A 20,035-nucleotide genomic window follows, 5' to 3' on the forward strand; every position below is an offset into this window, starting at 1 on the left:
AATAATATATAGTTTCGTAGTACAAACAATGCTAATTTATTCCGTGCACTAGAAAGTCTTTGATACACTTAGCACAAAAATGAAACTAATAAAATTATAATTACATTTTTAATTTCATGAATACTTCTTTAAATCATGGAAATAAGGTTTGACATCGTCGTAATATTAATTTTCATCGTTGTAGCACTACAATAGCAACACACATCATTGGTGCCGAAATGAGCGACCACCTGCAGATGGGTGCACCCTGTACCCTTCACGGCATCCGTAAGGACCCTTTCCACATCTGGAATGACTCTCCCCCCCCCCCCCCCCCCCTCCACCCCGCTGTATGCACACGGAGTGCACATTGGTTTTCTTCCCCTCCCTTGCAGCCATATCCCTAAGGGGCCCCCTTACGCGCCTGTTGTTGGAGCTCCCAATTACCAGTAAGCCCACCCTCTGCGACCACCCGAATCTTGCAGACTGAGGGGCAACCTCTGGAACAGGACAAGCAGCCATATTCGACCGAAGATCAGTATCAGCCAGAGACAGAGCCTGAAACCGGTTTGTCAGACAAACTGGAGAGGCCTTCCATTCAGCCATCCAGAATGTCTTTCGCCCTCTGCCACACCTCGAGATGACCTCCCACTCTACCATGGGTGAGGGGTCAGCCTCAATGTGGGCAGTATCGTGGGCAGCCACAGCCGTAGTCCGATCGGGGGATGCGTGGAACGAGCTGGCCGTCCCCGACAAACCCCCGTCCGGACCCCCACAGTGATGCCCATTGGCAACAGCCTCAGGCTGTGTGACTGAAGCCAACACTGCCTGAAGCTGGGAGCGAAGGGATGCCAACTCGGCCCGCATCTGAACACAGCAGTCGCAGCCCCTATCCATGCTAAATACTGTTGTGCAAAGAATGTCTGAACTAATCTACAGAGAGCACAAACAATTCGACACAAAATTTAAATGGTTATTAAAATACAAGACTGCCTAGTAAATGCAGTAATGCTGCTACTTGTGCGCTGCTGACACACTGCTCGGCGGCAGAAGGCTAATTGTACTGTCAGTAACGTACAAAGACTATTTGAAAGAAATAAACAAATGACAGATGACTACGCGACTTTACATGTCACAGATGTTAAAATGCAAATCTGCCCCTGCTAATTACGAAACTACACAATGATTTGACCGATTTAACTAAACAAGTGCGCTAAGAACACTCAAACAAATTTTCAACTTGACTGCTACACTTATATGAACGCTAAATAAGCCACTTGCTGCTACTTGCACACTGCTGACACACTGCTCGGTGGCAGAAGGCTAACTGATGTAACCGAAAACATCAGAGGAAACCTCAGTTCACTTGTACGTAAGTTCCCCAGTCACACCGAAATCATCAGTGGAGACTTTAATCATCCAACAATTAAGTGGGAAAATTACAGTTTTGTTAGTGGTGGGTGTGATAAGACATCCTGTGAAACTTTATTAAATGTCTTCTCTAAAAATTACCCAGAACAGATAGCTAAGAAACCTACTCATGATTGAAATATATTGGATTTCATGGCAATAAATAGACCTGACCACATTGAGGACATGCACATCGAAATTGCTAAAAGCAGTAATGTCATATCTCAGTGAGGAACTTGAAATTTTCAGCACAGGTCAGAAACATATAGAGGAACTCTGGCTCACGTTTAAAAGAATAATTGACCATGCACTGTATAGATATGTACCCAGTAGAACAGTTCATAATAGGAGGCAACCTCCATCGTATACAGTCACTGTAAAGAAGCTTCTGAGGAAACAGTCTATTGCATAATAGGTGTAAAACAAAGACTAGGGCTATAGACAGAGATGCTGAATGAAATAAGTAGTAGTGTCAATGGTGTTGAGAAATAGCTGAGATCATTGAAACTGAACAAAGCTCCAGGGCCCCGATGTTGTATAAGGATAACTCCCGTCCGCGCACTTCAGAAAAGCTAGTGATGGAGGTGAGGATCCAGGTGGCTTGGGTAGTGAAGCAGCTACTGAAATCAAAGGTGTTACGTTCAGCTGCATGTTGTACCACAGGATGGTCTACTTTGCTCTTGGCCACAGTTTGGTGTTAGGTGTTAATCCTGGTGGGCTACTGGTTGGTAGTCACACCAATGTAAAAAGCTGTGCAATGATTTCAGCAGAGCAGAACTGGTAGGGTAGGATAAACCTGTAACAGGACAGGAGGAGAAAGTGCTGGGTGGGTGGATCGGGCAGGTCCTGCACATGGGATATGATCCTTGTGTCAAGGGGGTTGGGTTTGGGAAGGGATAGGAATGGCCTAGGATGTTATGGAGTTGAGTGAGTGCTGGAACAACAATTTAGGAGGGATGGGAAGGATCTTGGGTAGGGTTTCCCTCATTTCAGGACATGATGATAGACAATCAAAGCCCTGGTGAATGATATGGTTCAGTTCTTTCAGTCCAGGGTGGTATTGGGTAACAAAGGGGGCACTCCTTTGTGGCTGGTTCAAGGGGGTGGTGGGAGGATTGGGAGTTTGAGAGAAAATGGCACAGGCGTTCTGTTTGTCTGGGGGATAGTGCTTGTCTGTAAAGGCTTTGGTGAGACCCTCAGCATACAGGGCAAGCGAGTTCTTGTCACTGCAGATACGCTGTCCCTTGGTGGTCAGGCTGTATTGGGGGAATGTTTTTGTTTGAAAGGGATGACAGCTGTCAAAATGTAGGTACTGTTGCTGGTTGATGGGTTTACTGTGGACAGAGATGGAGATGAAGCCATCAGAGAGGAGGAGGTCAACATCTAGGATGGTGGCAGACTGGGTTGAGGAGGACCAGGTAAAGCAGATAGGAGAGAAGGTGTTGGAGTTCTAATGGAACACAGAGTGAATTGTTATGAACCCAAGTGACTACCTGGTGGAAGGTCTCCGTCAGTTATCTGACTTGTCCACCTATAAACTCTGTCCAAGTGATCCCAACCAAGAAGTCCAACACAACCTCTGGTCCCTGTTTACAGCCATAGGCCTTTCATAGAACCTCTCCTCAGAATCTCTCCCATATACCCTGGCTTCCTGGTGATGGTGTATCTGCTGTGACAAAAACTCCATTGCTCAGAATGCTGTGAGGGTCTTCCCAAAGGTTCCACAGACATACACTGACCCCCAGACCTACTCTGCAAGCAGATCTCCTGTGCCATTTCTCCTCATACCCCCAATCCTCCCACCACCACCTAGAATCAGCCACAAAGGAGTACCCCTTTGTCACCTAGTACCATCCCATACTGGAACAACTGAAACACATCCTTTGCCAGAGCTTTGATTACTTGTCATCATGCCCTGAAATAAGGGACATTCTACCGAAGATCCTTAACACCCCACCTAAGTGGTGTTCTGTCAACCAACCAACCATCGCAACATCCTAGTCCATCCCTATGGCACTCCCAGTCCCCACTCCTTGCCCCAAGGAAATCCCAGTCACAAGACCTACCCAATTCACCCATCTAGCACTTCCTATTCTATTCCTGTCGTTGGCTTATCCTGCACCATCAGAGGTCAGGCCACCCATGAAAGCAGCCATGTCATTTACCAGCTCTGCTCCTATCAGTGAACTGCTTTTTACATTGATATGAATTTGGATGAATTCCATTCAGATCTGCGGGCGGGGACTACTCAGGAGGACATTGTTATCAGGAAAAGAGAAACTGGCTTTCTACGGATTGGAGCATAAAATTTCAGATCTCTTAATCAGGGAGGTAGGTTAGAAAATTTAAAAAGGGAAATGGATAGGTTAAAGTTATAGTGGGAATTAGTGAAGTTCGGTGACAGGAGGAACAAGATTTCTGGTCAGGTGAATACAGAGTTATACACACAAAATCAAATAGAGGTAATGTAGGAGTAGGTTTAGTAATGAATAAAACAATAGGAGCGTGGGTAACGCATTATTGATGCCAAGATAGACATGAAGCCCACACCTACCATGGTATTAAAAGCTTATATGCCAACTAGCTCTGCAGACAATGGAGAGATTGAAGAAATGTGTGATGAGAGAAAAGAAATTATTCAAATAGTGAAGGAATATGCAGGCAGTTGTCATGTGATGAGTAATGTTGCACCGGTGGTTTATCTCTGTCATGAGATTTGATTGAAAAACTTTTCCTCGATCCATAATTAATGACCTTGGGGCACCATGTTTTAATACAATATCTTCCATGATGAATTTGGCTACCTCAGATACTTTGGCTGTTTCCATGGCTTTTGTAATGGCATAGCATGTCAGATAATCAGTGCAAACAATAATTCATCTATTGCCACTAGCAGACGTTGGAAATCGTCCAAGGAGGTCTATCCCAACAGGCTGGAAAGGCATTTCGGCTGGTGGAATTGGGAACATCCAAGCGCATGTGTTTAGGAATCACTGGTAGCCACCTCTTTCCAAATGGCTCACAGTTTATCTTGCAAAGTAATCCATTAACTACCTTAAATTGTCCTTTCATGTCCTCTGACTGATTTAAGGCAAGCATAATTTGAGATATCTTGGCATCCTTCTTCTGCTCAGCAGAGATATCCTGGAGTGCAGCGAGACAGTCGCTATCTTCATCAAAGTCTTGATGATATTGCACAGGGTTTCTTGAGAGACAGTCGGCATCTTACTGTTTTCTTCCAGTTTTGTACACTATGGTAATGTTATACTCTTGAAGATGTAGTGTTCATCTGGCAAGCCATCCTGTTGAATCCTTAAGACCTGTCAACCAACAAAGTGAGTGATGGTCTGTAACAACTGTGAATGGCCTTCCATAGAGATACTGTCGAAATTGACACATGGCCCAGATCACAGCAAGACATTCTGTTTCTGTAGATGAATAGTTTCTCGTGGCTTTTGTAAGTGTCCTAAAAGCATAGGCTATAACCTTCTCTTTTCCATCCAAAATTTGTACCAGAACAGCACTGCCCCATACCCGCTGGCATCTGTGTGTAGCTCTGTAGATTCTCTCTCATCATACAGACCAAGTACAGGGTCAGTCATCAGAGCTTTTCACATCACATCAAAACAATCTTGTTGAGCACCACCCTAGATAAATTTAGCATCGGCTTTTAACAATTCTTGGAGTGACCTGGCTTTGATACAAAAGTCTTTGATAAAATGATAATAATAAGAACATAATCCGAAGAAGCTTCTCACATCTCTAATACTTTTAGGAATAGAAAATTCCGTTATAGATCTCACCTTTTCTGGGTCTGGCCACACACCTTCGTTTGACAAGAGTTATCCAAGTATTTTGATTTCTTTTGCTCCAGAGAGACTTTCTTGAATTAAGTTTCAGTCTGCCTTGTTGGAGACACTTAAGAACGTCTCTGTCTTTTTGTGTGTTCATCAAATGCCTCTGAGAAAAATATGTTGTTGTTGTTGTTGTGGTCTTCAGTCCTGAGACTGGTTTGATGCAGCTCTCCATGCTACTCTATCCCGTGCAAGCTTTTTCATCTCCCAGTACCTACTGCAACCTACATCCTTCTGAATCTGCTTAGTGTATTCATCTCTTGGTCTCCCTCTACGATTTTTACCCTCCACGCTGCCCTCCAATACTAAATTGGTGATCCCTTGATGCCTCAGAACATGTCCTACCAACCGATCCCTTCTTCTGGTCAAGTTGTGCAACAAACTTCTCTTCTCCCCAATCCTATTCAATACTTCCTCATTAGTTATGTGGTCTACCCATATAATCTTCAGCATTCTTCTGTAGCACCACATTTTGAAAGCTTCTATTCTCTTCTTGTCCAAACTATTTATCGTCCATGTTTCACTTCCATACATGGCTACACTCCATACGAATACTTTCAGAAATGACTTCCTGACACTTAAATCAATACTGGATGTTAACAAATTTCTCTTCTTCAGAAACGCTTTCCTTGCCATTGCCAGTCTACATTTTATATCCTCTCTACTTCGACCATCATCAGTTATTTTGCTCACCATATAGCAAAACTCCTTTACTACTTTAAGTGCCTCATTTCCTAATCTAATTCCCTCAGCATCACCCGACTTAATTAGACTACATTCCATTATCCTTGTTCTGCTTTTGTTGATGTTCATCTTATATCCTCCTTTCAAGACACTGTCCATTCCATTCAACTGCTCTTCCAAGTCCTTTGCTGTCTCTGACAGAATTACAATGTCATCGGCGAACCTCAAAGTTTTTATTTCTTCTCCCTGAATTTTAATACCTACTCCGAATTTTTCTTTTGTTTCCTTTACTGCTTGCTCAATATACAGATTGAACAACATCGGGGAGAGGCTACAACCCTGTCTTACTCCCTTCCCAACCACTGCTTCCCTTTCATGTCCCTCGACTCTTATAACTTCCATCTGGTTTCTGTACAAATTGTAAATAGCCTTTTGCTCCCTGTATTTTACCCCTGCCACCTTTAGAATTTGAAAGAGAGTATTCCAGTCAACATTGTCAAAAGCTTTCTCTAAGTCTACAAATGCTAGAAACGTAGGTTTGCCTTTCCTTAATCTTTCTTCTAAGATAAGTCGTAAGGTCAATATTGCCTCACGTGTTCCAGTGTTTCTACGGAATCCAAACTGATCTTCCCCGAGGTTGGCTTCTACTAGTTTTTCCATTCGTCTGTAAAGAATTCGTGTTAGTATTTTGCAGCTGTGACTTATTAAGCTGATAGTTCGGTAATTTTCACATCTGTCAACACCTGCTTTCTTTGGGATTGGAATTATTGTATTCTTCTTGAAGTCTGAGGGTATTTCGCCTGTTTCATACTTCTTGCTCACCAGATGGTAGAGTTTTGTCAGGACTGGCTCTCCCACGGCCGTCAGTAGTTCCAATGGAATATTGTCTACTCCGGGGGCCTTGTTTCGACTCAGGTCTTTCAGTGCTCTGTCAAACTCTTCACGCAGTATCGTATCTCCCATTTCATCTTCATCTACATCCTCTTCCATTTCCATAATATTGTCCTCAAGTACATCGCCCTTGTATAGACCCTCTATATACTCCTTCCACCTTTCTACTTTCCCTTCTTTGCTTAGAACTGGGTTTCCATCTGAGCTCTTGATATTCATACAAGTCGTTCTCTTATCTCCAAAGGTCTCTTTAATTTTCCTGTAGGCGGTATCTATCTTACCCCTAGTGAGATAGGCCTCTACATCCTTACATTTGTCCTCTAGCCATCCCTGCTTAGCCATTTTGCACTTCCTGTCGATCTCATTTTTGAGACGTTTGTATTCCTTTTTGCCTGTTTCACTTACTGCATTTTTATATTTTCTCCTTTCATCAATTAAATTCAATATTTCTTCTGTTACCCAAGGATTTCTACTAGCCCTCGTCTTTTTACCTACTTGATCCTCTGCTGCCTTCACTACTTCATCCCTCAAAGCTACCCATTCTTCTTCTACTGTATTTATTTCCCCCATTCCTGTCAATTGCTCCCTTATGCTCTCCCTGAATCTCTGTACAATCTCTGGTTCTTTCAGTTTATCCAGGTCCCATCTCCTTAAATTCCCACCTTTTTGCAGTTTCTTCAGTTTTAATCTACAGGTCATAACCAATAGATTGTGGTCAGAGTCCACATCTGCCCCTGGAAATGTCTTACAATTTAAAACCTGGTTCCTAAATCTCTGTCTTACCACTATATAATCTAACTGATTATATAATCTAACTGATATAATGTCATCTAAATAACAAAGACACATGGTCCACTTCAGGTGATTCAGGAGATTATCCATCATCCATTCAAAAGCTGGTGGTGCGTTACACAAACCAAATGGAATTACCTTTAACTCATACAATCCCCCAGGGTGATGAATGCAGTTTTCTCACGATCGGTCTCATCTACTTCGATTTGCCAGTATCCCAAGTACATGTCCGTGGTTCAGAAAAACTTAGCCCCCTTCAGACAATCTAGTGTATTGTCAATTCGTGGCAGAGGATAAACGTCCTTTTTAGTTGTCTCATTAAGCTTCCTATAATCAAAACAAAAGCACCAGCTGCCATCCTTCTTCCTGACAAGAACCATTGGTGATGACCATGGGCTCTGCAATATGATCTTCACTTGTGGATTGAAGCATTCAGAGAACTCTTGAAGAATGGCAAGTAGCATCTTCTGTTGTTCCTTATGAGATCTGGTGACAGTCGAGCTAGAATATCTTGTCTCATAGTAGTAGTGCTAATTTTGCCCACAGACTCGGCATGGGAGGATTCTATGATGCTCAGCTGTTCTGCAATTAACAGGTCAGTGTTTCCTATGCACATGTGTCTTGGAAGGCCTTCGGTTCTCGGCGACATTTAACTATCAACAATTCACCGAATCCATTCTTAAATGAGACAACAGAGGTCGTGATGACCAAGTTATTCTTCAGTTGTATGCTTCTCTTACATTCCACTACAAGGTCCATGGCTTGATGCATGACATGACTCATGACAGTTACCTTTCTAGTGCTGACTGCAGGAATGATCACTTCATCCAGCACACATAGTCTCCACACCCTCGAATGCCCATCTTCCTGCCCACAGTATCTCATCTTGTTTAGCATAATCTTCGAGCGACCACAATCGATAATTGCCTGAGAAGCTTTCAAAAAGTCCCATCTGAGAATGACTTCATGACTACGCTCTTGTAAGATGATGAATTCTAAGGGCTGTGTATGGCCACTTATACCCACACGAATGGTACATCTTCCTGTAGGTTTTACATATTTCCCATTAGCCATCTTCAGCAGAAATGTTTTGTTGTTGACGAATACAGTTTTCTGCAGCTGGCAACAGTACTTCTCTGGAATTACTGAATATGATGCTCCCAAGTCCACAAAATCTTGGGCTGGTTGGCCATCCATGAGGATATCGACGGAGTTTCCTATCGTTTTTGTGATGATTGAAGGTGGAGGATATTTCTTTTTTGCGGCCTCACCTCCAAGGAAGGTTGCACCCTTTAGTTTTCTAGGTTGAGGCAGCTAAGGGATCGGCTGGAGCTTGTAAACAGCAATGGGGAGACCTTGATCGGCATGTTGGAGAGCATCCTCTCCAGCGGCTAGCTTGCGGTGATGGTGACCTACGTCGTCCTGCACCCTCATCTTCTTGTTCATCTTCATCATCCCAGAGTTGGCGTCGGCTAAGATCAGTCCTCTGTCTTCTGGCGCGGAGGTCATCAAATATCCGCCGCCTTTCTTGACAGTAGTGCTCCACATGTCCCAGTTGTCCACAGTGGAAACGTACTGGTTGATTATCCTGGGTCCTCCAGATGTCAGTCTTTCTTGGTGCCCAAACAGGTTCCTCATGCAGCATTGTAGAAACATTACTTTGCCTTGTTCTCGACTTTTCACCATATTAAAAGGAAATGAAGGACGAGAGATTGGGTTCAATGTCTGTTCCACTTTCTCCCTTATGACCTCTTGAAGTGTTTAGATTTTTTGCTCGCTGCACAATCCAAGTGCCTTCTGAACTTCGTCTCTCACTATCTGACGAAGAACACTTGTGAAATCAGTTGCTTCCTCCATCACAGACATCGATATGATGTTTGGAAGCTGTTCAAACTTCTTGCGTGTAATTCTTTTTTGATGCATTGTCTCGATATACTGGCACCGTTTTATGAAGTCGTCTGCTGTCGACACCACCTTCAGGAGTAGGGCTTGATACATGTCCTCAGCAACACTCTTCATGAGATGTGCAACCTTATCTTCCTCCTTCATTCTAGGATCCACTATTTTACACAGCTCCAAGACATCTTGAATGTAGGATGCTGTAGTTTCTCCTGGACACTGTGCCCTGCACTTTAATTTATCTTCAGCCTTGCACTTCTGGCGTCATGTGTCGCCAAAATATTTGCGTAGTTCCACCTGGAATACTTCCCAGCTTGTGAACTACTTCTTGTTGTTCTCATACCATTGCTTGTCAGTGCCCTCCAAGTAGAAAAATGCGTTAGCCAAATGCACAGTGTCATCCGATTTGTTAAATTTGGCTATACGCTCATATACTTACAGCTACTTGTTTGGATCTTGGCCACCATCACCAGAGAACATGGAAGGATGTCTCGTGTGGTGGCACACAGCTGCTGTCATCGTTATGTCTTATTCTTCTGTCTCCGATTGATTGCGATCTGTTTAATATGGCTCGAACTCGGGTTTCTTGCCATGTAAATGGCAGCTCTGTCGTGGCCTGATAGGAGCCACTGTGTGGTCGATAATGAGCGCTATCACAAGTTCCAATACCCAGTGTCACCACCACAATAATGTCACGTAGAAGGTGTAATTGGATGAATGATGAACACTAACTTCACTTAACGAAGGTTTATTCAGCACTTGCACATACATTAATGCGGAGTGAACTGCCTCCAGCCAGAACACATACAGTATATATACATCTAAAAACAAAGATGATGTGACTTACCAAACGAAAGTGCTGGCAGGTCGACAGACGCACAAACAAACACAAACATACACACAAAATTCAAGCTTTCGCAACAAACTGTTGCCTCATCAGGAAAGAGGGAAGGAGAGGGAAAGACGAAAGGATGTGGGTTTTAAGGGAGAGGGTAAGGAGTCATTCCAATCCCGGGAGCGGAAAGACCTACCTTAGGGGGAAAAAAGGACGGGTATACACTCGCGCACACACACATATATCCATCCACACATATACAGACACAAGCAGACCGTAAAACCCACATCCTTTCGTCTTTCCCTCTCCTTCCCTCTTTCCTGATGAGGCAACAGTTTGTTGCGAAAGCTTGAATTTTGTGTGTATGTTTGTGTTTGTTTGTGTGTCTGTCGACCTGCCAGCACTTTCATTTGGTAAGTCACATCATCTTTGTTTTTAGATATATTTTTCCTACGTGGAATGTTTCCCTCTATTATAACCATATCATTAATTTGAACCCAACAATTACGTTTGTTATTGTCGCTGTTACATTTCGAAATCTTTCCTGTCGTCTTTTTCTCTTTATTTTCTCCTTCTGTTTTTACCAGTAGTCTCACTTTGTATTCACCTTCCCCTTTTTACCGTAATCTACTATACAATTTTATCCCGCCTATATATATACTCAATAATACGTAACCCACTTCCAAACCATAACCAACAAAATTTTATTTTCCGCTTTCAACACTACCGCTGCTATAAAATCCACCGTTTCTAGTTCAATAACAGCTGCTTTCACGTATTAAACAACCATTTTGGCTAGTTCTAATAACTATCACTTTATTTCCACTTCCGTTTTTCGCACATCACTGATCATTTTAGCCGCTCCCCACAGGTTTTAACGTCATTATTTCTTCGTCAGACCATTGTTAGCCCCATTTTCGTGATCTTTCACCACAACACCACTCCTTTTAATACGTTTTTTTAAAATTTTCCCGAATTTCTCCGTCCTTTAACGTGTTTTAGCGGCAACACAACCACCTAACCTTTATGCACATCGCTGATGTCTGCTTGTGTCTGTATATGTGTGGATGGATATATGTGTGTGTGCGAGTGTATACCCGTCCTTTTTTCCCCCTAAGGTAGGTCTTTCCGCTCCTGGGATTGGAATGACTCCTTACCCTCTCCCTTAAAACCCACATCCTTTCGTCTTTCCCTCTCCTTCCCTCTTTCCTGATGAGGCAACAGTTTGTTGCGAAAGCTTGAATTTTGTGTGTATGTTTGTGTGTCTGTCGATGTGCCAGCACTTTCATTTGGTAAGTCACATCATCTTTGTTTTTAGATATATTTTTCCTACATGGAATGTTTCCCTCTATTATAACAGTATATATACAGTTACAGAAGATTCCAGTACAATGATTCTTGACATTTGTGGATACTTTAGAATGTGCTCAAACTGAATATAGAAATTAAACATTTACAGTTCAGGTGAATTTTGAACTTATGACCCTCCATGCAACAGTCTAGTATCATAACCAGTACACCACAGTGACTGTGCTACTCAGCTTCTTCTGTGACAATATAATGGTAAGACAGAGATTTAGGAACCAGGTTTTAAATAGTAAGAGATTTTCAGGGGCAGATGTGGACTCTGACCACAAGCTATTGGTTATGAACTGTAGATTAAAACTAAAGAAAATGTGAAAAGGTGAGAATTAAGTAGATGGGATCTCGATGAACTGAACAAACCAGAGGTTGTAGAGTTTCAGAGAGAGAGAATTAGGGAACGATTGACCAGAAATGGGAAAAGAAATACAGTAGAAGAAGAATGGATAGCTTTGAGAGATGAAATTGTGAAGGCAGCAGAGTATCAAATAGGTAAAAAGACAAGGGTAACGGAAGAGATATTTAATTTAATTGATGAAAGGAGAAAATATAAAAATGCAGTAAATGAAGTAGGCAAAAAGGAATACAGACATCTCAAATATGAGATAGACAGGAAGTGCAAAATGGCTAAACAGGGATGGCTAGAGGACAAATGTAAGGATGTAGAGGCATATATCACTACGAGTGAGATAGATACTGCCTACAGGAAAATTAAAGAGACCTTTGGAGAAAAGAGGACCACCTGTATTAATGTCAAGAGCTCGGATGGAGAACCAGTTCTAAGCAAAGAAGGGAAAGCAGAAAGGTGGAGGGAGTATATAGAGGGTCTACACAAGGGCGATGTTCTTAAGGACAATATTATAGAAATGGAAGAGAATGTAGATGAAGATGAAATGGGAGTTATGATACTGCGTGAAAAGTTTGACAGAGCACTGACAGACCTAAGTTGAAACAAGGCCCCAGGAGTAGACAACATTCCATTTGAGCTACTGATAGCCTTGGGTGAGCCAGCCCTGACAAAACTCTACCATCTGGTGAGCAAGATGTATAGGATAGGTGAAATACCCTCAGACTTAAAGAAGAATATAATAATTCCAATCCCAAAGAAAGGAGGTGTTGACAGGTGTGAAAATTACTGAACCATCAGTTTAATAAGTCACAGCTGCAAAATACTATCATAAATTCTTTACAGACGAATGGAAAAACTATTAGAAGCCAACTTCAGGGAGGATCAGTTTGGATTCTGTAGAAATGTTGGAACACGTGAGGCAATACTGACCCTATGACTTACGTTAGAAGATAGATTAAGAAAAGGCAAACCTACGTTTCTAGCATTTGTAAACTTAGAGAAGGCTTTTGACAAGGTTGTGTGGAATACTTTTTTTCAAATTCTGAAAGTGGCAGGGATCAAATACAGGGAGTGAAACGCTATTTACAATTTGTACAGAAACTGGATGGCAGTTACAAGAGTTGAGGGACATGAAAGGGAAGCTGTGGTTGGGAAGGGAGTGGGACAGGGTTGTAGCCTGTCCCCGATGTTATTCAATCTGTGTATTGAACAAGCAGTAAAGGAAAAAAAAAATGGAGTAGGAATTAAAATCCAGGGAGAAGAAATAAAAGCTTTGATATTTGCTGATGATATTGTAATTCTGTCAGAGACAGCAAAGGACCTGGAAGAGCAGTTGAACGGAATGGACAGTGTCTTGAAAGGAGGATACAAGATGAACATCAACAAAAGTAAAAGGAGGATAATGGAATGTAGTCTAATTAAATCAGACTGAGCAGGGTGGTGCAGTGGTTAGCACACTAGACTCTCATTTGGGAGGACGACGGTTCAAATCTGTCTCCGGCCATCCTGATTTAGGTTTTATGTGATTTCCCTAAATCATTTCAGGCAAATGCTGGGATGGTTCCTTTGAAAGGGCATGGCTGATTTCCTTCCCAGTCCTTCCCTTATCGGAGCTTGTGCTCTGTCTCTAATGACCTCGTTGTCGATGGGACATTAAGCACTAATCTCCTCTTCCTGCAATAAAATCAGGTGATGCTGAGGGAATTTGATTAGGAAATGAGACACTTAAAGTAGTAGATGACTTCTGCTATTTGGGGAGCAAAATAACTGATGATGGTCAAAGTAGAGAGGATATGAAATGTAGACTGGGAATGGCAAGGAAAACGTTTTTGAAGAAGAGAAATTTTTTAACTTCGAGTATAGGTTTAAGTGTCAGGAAGTCTTTTCTGAAAGTATTTGTATGGAGTGTAGCCATGTATGGAAGCGAAATGTGGACAATAACTAGTTTAGACAAGAAGAGAATAGAAGCTTTCCAAATGTGGTGCTACAGAAGAATGCTGAAGATTAGATGGGTAGATCACATAAGTAATGAGGAGGTACTGAATAGAATTGGGGAGAAGAGGAATTTGTGGCACGACTTGACTAGAAGATGGGATCGATTTGTAGGACATGTTCTGGGTCATCAAGGGTTCACCAATTTAGTATTGGAGGGCAGCGTGGAGGGTAAAAATCGTAGAGGCAGACCAAGAGATGAATAAACTAAGCAGATTCAGAAGGATGTAAGTTGCAACAGCTTCTTGGAGATGAAGAAGCTTGTGCAGGATAGAGTTGCGTGGAGGGCTGCATCAGACCAGTCTCTGGACTGAAGACCACAACACACACACACACACACACACACACACACACACACACACACACACACACACACACACATGAATACCAACCAGCTGTCTAGCAGGACGAATGCCCACTGCCAAACTGTGACCAAGTACAAAGCAGACCATCCTGTGGCACAGCTTGCAGCTGAACCATAACATCCTTGACTTCAGTGGCTTCTTCACTACTCATGCTGTCTGTATCCTCCCATGCACCACAAGCTTTTCTGAACTGCATGGATGGGAGATATCCCTACAACACTTTCTCCACTCACATAGTTATTGTGGCCTCAACCTACAGCAACATCCTGTTCCCACACCCCCACCCAGCAGTTCCCAACCCCTTCATCCTATGACTTCCTGCCCATTCTCATCTCCTGCGCTGTTTGTTTGCCACCCTCTTCTAATGCACATACTCATCTTTCCCTGCTTTTCTCCTTTTTTGTTCTATTTTCCCCACCTCTCTAATCCGCAATCTCCCGAAGCAGTGCCTGTTGACAGTCTAGTCCCTGCGCACTCCTCCCCTTCACTGCCTCTTCCAGATTGCTGCTACCACTCCATGTGATAGTTGCATTCTGGTCCAAGCTGCTGGAGTTGGTGGTCATGTGTGCATGACGTGTGATTACTTGTGTGAAAGAATGGTATGTATCTCTCTTTCTCTGATGAAAGCTATGACTGAAAGCTTATGTGTAAGTGTCTTGTAATTGTGCCTTTCTGAAACATTGCGTGTTATCTTTATGGTAAGTAACAATCTATCTTTTCCTACATTGTTGATATTATTCCTACCTGGAGCTTCGATTTTTTTATTATATAGCTTTATTTTTTTGAGTTAATAATTAATACTTTGATTACCTATCATAAGTATACTATGTGAGTAATACTCCTATGAAACTGAAGCCAGTGTCTTACTAATTAGCATATAAATGCCCAGTATGTAGCCATACTGATGAGCAATTTATGTAACCGAACTCTGTCCACAACATTCAGATAAAATTACGCAAATGATCTGCTGAACATGTAATTAACATTTTATTTTTATTGCTTGATTTTGGACTTCATTCACCTTGCCTTGCTTATCCAGCTTAATGAGCTGTCTCCTGACATCATGTAAGGTGAGGGGATGAGTCACCCGGATTGTGCATTTTGTCTCCTGTTTGTAGCTTGATATTTACCTGTTTACAATGATTTTTTCAAATAATATAATTACTGATAAATTTAAAAAGTGAATCCCTGTACTGGAGCTTTACAGGAGCACTACTACTTGCCATGAGGCTACAATAATTTTTCAATCCTTAAATCTGCATATTCAGTATGACGAGTGGTGAATGAGATGTTCCTAACTTCTTGGATTTTCATTAGATGGGAGCTTGGTGGATACCTTTGCACTAGAACAAAACCTTAGAGAAAGGGACGAAGTCTACATGACTTTTTTTTATCGTGATTGTATAGATCGCAGTTCAGCTGAAAGTGACTTTTGTCAGCAAATTAGGTTAAAATGTTATAATTACATTATAAGTGCAAGAAAATGTTAATTGTTCATTGCTTTGCAGAAGATGCATACCAACAACAAGCTGTAATTGATGGTGAAGCATCACAACTGGATATACTGGATACTGCGGGCCAGGTAATAGGATGTTTTTACTATTAGTGCCCTATTTTTTATGAGAATTATCAGATGAAATAATATTAGATAGAGATAACCCCTTTTGTTTCATGTTCCTTCAGACTGTATTGTTTCACTTTCATATAAGATTAAACAATGGAAAGTCCAGTACGGAATATTACAATATTATAAAAAGGATAGATTTCACTCACTATACAGCGGAGATGTTGAGTTGTAGACAGGCACAACAAAAAGATTACTAAAAAAGTAACCTTTCAGCCAGAAGATCTTCTGAAATAGACAACATACACTCTAACACATTCATGTAAATGCAACTCACACACATGACCATTGTCTCTGGTTGCTGAGGCCAGAGCCCGTGGCAGCCAGAGATAGTGATCATGTGTTTGAGGGTTGCATTTGCATGAGTGTAAATGTGTGTGCGTGCATGCATGCGTGTGCATGTGTTTTTTGTTTTTTTTTAAACAAGGACTTCTGGCTGAAAGCTTACATGTTCAGTAGTCTTTTTGTTGTGCCTGTCTGCGACTTTCATTTAAGATTTTAAGACAAGTTGTTCCATTTCATTCTTAGACTCTCACAATATTCCATTTGAATGATAGCCCATAAATCTATGTTTCTCATTAAAAGTTGTCAAAGTATTTCAATGAAAAATCTGTTCCTTCACCAAAGAAGATGAAGTAAATATTCCCGAATTCCGATCAAGAACAACTGCAAAGATGAGAAACATAGAAGTAGATATCCTCGGTCTAGCAAAGCAGCTTAAATCATTTAATAAAGGCAGTGCTTCTGGTCCAGATGGTATACCAATCAGGTTCCTTTCAGAGTATGCAAATGCAATAGCTTGCTTGTGACAAGCTCAGCGATGTTGCAGTCTCCATTACGCCTCATAAGAGCCTCAATATGGTTCAGGGACATATTTTTCATCATGACCTGTTGTTGCAGTCTGACGATGAGCTTCGTGCAGATCTGGAACACCGCGGTGTCCACTTTGTATGACGTGTCTTCAGGGGACCTAAAGATAGTAGGGTCTCCACCGGCACCTTCATCTTGGCTTTCAAGGGAGACACCCTGCCCGAGAAGGTCAAGGTGACGATATATCGATGTGATGTTAAGCCTTACATCCCTCCTCCCATGCGCTGCTTTCAGTGCTGGAGGTTTGGGCATATGTCATCGAGATGTGACGCCAACCCTACCTGTCGGGATTGTGGACGTGCCTCCCACCCCAACGTCCCGTGTTTGCCGCCCCCGGTTTGTGTCAGCTGCGGACAGAAACATTCACCGTGCTCATCAGACTGCGCAGTTTATCAAAAAGAACAGAAGATTATGGAGTATAAGACCTTGGACAGGCTCACTTACACAGAGGCTAAACACAATTACGACCGACTTCACCCTGTGCACATTTCATCGACGTTTACTGCAGCAGCTTCGATGTCACCGTCCCTGGCGACGAGCCCCCAAGCTCAGCCGCTTTTTGTGGGCCCTCCAGCCCGGCCGTCTATTCCTGCCCCCCCCCGGTAGTTGAGGGAACACCCTCTTCCGTTGCTCCCCTGTTATCAATATCGGGAGTAACAACCCCTCCTTCTGTGGGGACTTCAGTCCCAACCTCTGAGCTGGAGAAGTGCCCTCCTCCTCTGGCTCCCCTCGCGTGGAAGGGATCCCTTGGTGCCCTCCCTTCCACGATTACTGCCCCTCCAGATGTCAGCCAGTGGCTGAGAAAGCCACCTCCTGAGGCCTGTAGGGCTTCCAGGTCTTCCTCAGTCCATGAGACTGGGTTGGAAAAGCCCACCCGGCCTGATAAACCGAAGGACAAACAGGACCCTACCAAAAAGAAAAAAAAGAAAAAGGAGAAGGACATACAGACAGAAAAGGAGTTCACCCCTGCACCTGCAGATGATGTGGAGCATCTAGCGTCCCCTCAGGAGCTAGATGTTGCTCGACCCGCAGCTCCTCTGGTAGTTGATCAGGCTACTTTGCATTCGGTGGCGGTGAGTGCTTCTAAGGCATAACCTATCCCCCCCCCCCCCCCCGCCAGGTTCTTTCATGTCTTCACAGTCGGATACCATTATCCTTCAATGGAATTGCCATGGTTTTTTCCACGAGCTTGCTGAGTTGAAACAGCTTTTGTGCCGCTTCCCTGCCACTTGTCTGGCCCTACAGGAAACCTGGTTTCCTGTTCAGTGGACCCCCTCCCTCTGTGGCTACCGGGGTTACTATAAGAACCGCATAGAATACAACAGGGTGTCTGGGGGTGTTTGTGTTTATGTTCTTGCCACAGTTCCTGGTGCCCCATTGCCACTTCACACAGCTCTCAAGGCTGTGGCTGTTAGAATCCAGGCAGGAATGGAGCTTACCATCTGTTCCCTCTACTTTCCCCGAGATGAGGTTGTCCCTCTTGCCAACCTAGCTGCCTTGTTTGCCCAGCTCCCCCCGCCATTCCTCCTTTTCGGGGACTTCAATGCACACCACCCTTAATGGGGTGGGGCCCAGATCTCGGGCCAGGGTAGGAATGTTGAAGCTGTCTTTGCACAGCAGGACATTTGCCTCCTTAACACTGGTGCTCCCACATATATTAGCTTGACTCATGGCACATACTCGGCCACTGACCTCTCTCTTAGTAGCCCAGGTCTTCTTCCATGCCTCAGTTGGAGGGTCCACGACGACCTCTGTGGTAGCGACCACTTTCCTATCCTGGTTTTTCTTCTCCAATCCCAACCCCCTGACCAGCTGCCACGATGGTCTCTTCGTGGAGCTGATAGGGCACCCTACACCTCAGCTACTATGGCCATTGCTCCACTTCTTGTTGACATTGATTTGGCAGTTGACGAGGTTACTATGGCCATTGTTTCTGCTGCCGAGACAACTGTCCCCTGCTCTTCAAGTACCCTAAGGAGTAAGTCAGTCGCTTGGTGGACACCAGAGATTGCAGAAGCTATCCAGGACTGCCAGCGAGCCCTGCAACGACACCGGCATCATCCTTCCCTGGAGAATCTGGTTGCCTTTAAACGGCTGTGGGCCCGGGCTCAGCGGTTAATCCGGCGGAGCAAACAGGACTGCTGGGAACGATATGTTGCCACCATAGGTTCTCACACCTCCCCATCTCAGGTGTGGTCACAGGTTCGGCGCATTTTTGGCTTTCGCCCTCATGCATCTGTCCCTTGCCTTTCTCTTCGGGGTACACTTCGCACTGACCCAATTGCCGTTCTCTTCGGGGTACACTTTGCACTGACCCAATTGCCGTTCTCTTCGGGGTACACTTTGCACTGACCCAATTGCCGTTCTCTTCGGGGTACACTTTGCACTGACCCAATTGCCGTTCTCTTTGGGGTACACTTTGTACTGACCCAATCGCCAAACATCTGGCAGAGTACTTCGCTCGTATTTCCGTGACAGCAGGCTACAGCGCAGAATTCCGTGCCATTAAAGAGCAGGCTGAGCATACACAGTTGTTTCACACGCACTGTTGGGAACAATACAACGCCCTGTTTAGTGAATGGGAGTTCCAAAGTGCCCTTACAGCTTGCCCCGATACCTCTCCAGGTCCAGACCAAATTCACAACCAGTTTCTTCGTCATCTCTCGGCGCACTGTCAGGGTCAATTACTCACACTGTTTAACCGCATCTGGATGGAGGGCATTTTCCCAACTCGTTGGCAGGATAGCGTTACCATCCTGGTGCTGAAACGTGGTGCAGATCCGCTGGTGGTTGATAGCTATCACCCTATCAGCCTTACCAACGTTATGTGCAAACTCCTGGAACGGATGGTGAGTCAGCGGCTCATGTGGATCCTCGAAGCTCGGGGCCTCCTAGCCCAGCAACAGGGGGGCTTCCATCAGGGCCGCTCAGCGATCGACAATTTAGTCTCGCTAGAGTTGGCTATTCGTACAGCTTTTACTCGGCGAGAACATCTAGTTGCTGTTTTCTTTGATCTTCGGAAGGCGTACGATGCCACCTGGCGCCATCATATCCTTTCTACGCTGCACGAATGGGGCTTACAGGGTCCACTTCAGATTTTGCTGTGGAATTTCCTCTCCAATCGCTACT

At 43.7% G+C, this 20,035-nt stretch overlaps 1 protein-coding gene across 1 annotated transcript in view; it reads left to right on the forward strand.

Moving 5' to 3' along the window:
• LOC126483686 (GTP-binding protein Rit2) overlaps positions 1–20,035 on the forward strand; it is a 109,919-nt gene that overhangs the window by 6,421 nt on the left and 83,463 nt on the right. Inside the window, exon 3 of the mRNA XM_050106770.1 lies at positions 15,921–15,994. Coding sequence (XP_049962727.1) covers positions 15,921–15,994 — 74 coding nt within the window. The remainder of the gene's footprint in view (positions 1–15,920; positions 15,995–20,035) is intronic.

This window comes from Schistocerca serialis, chromosome 6 (assembly GCF_023864345.2).
Source record: "Schistocerca serialis cubense isolate TAMUIC-IGC-003099 chromosome 6, iqSchSeri2.2, whole genome shotgun sequence".
In the NCBI taxonomy this organism is placed as follows: Eukaryota; Metazoa; Arthropoda; class Insecta; order Orthoptera; family Acrididae; genus Schistocerca; species Schistocerca serialis.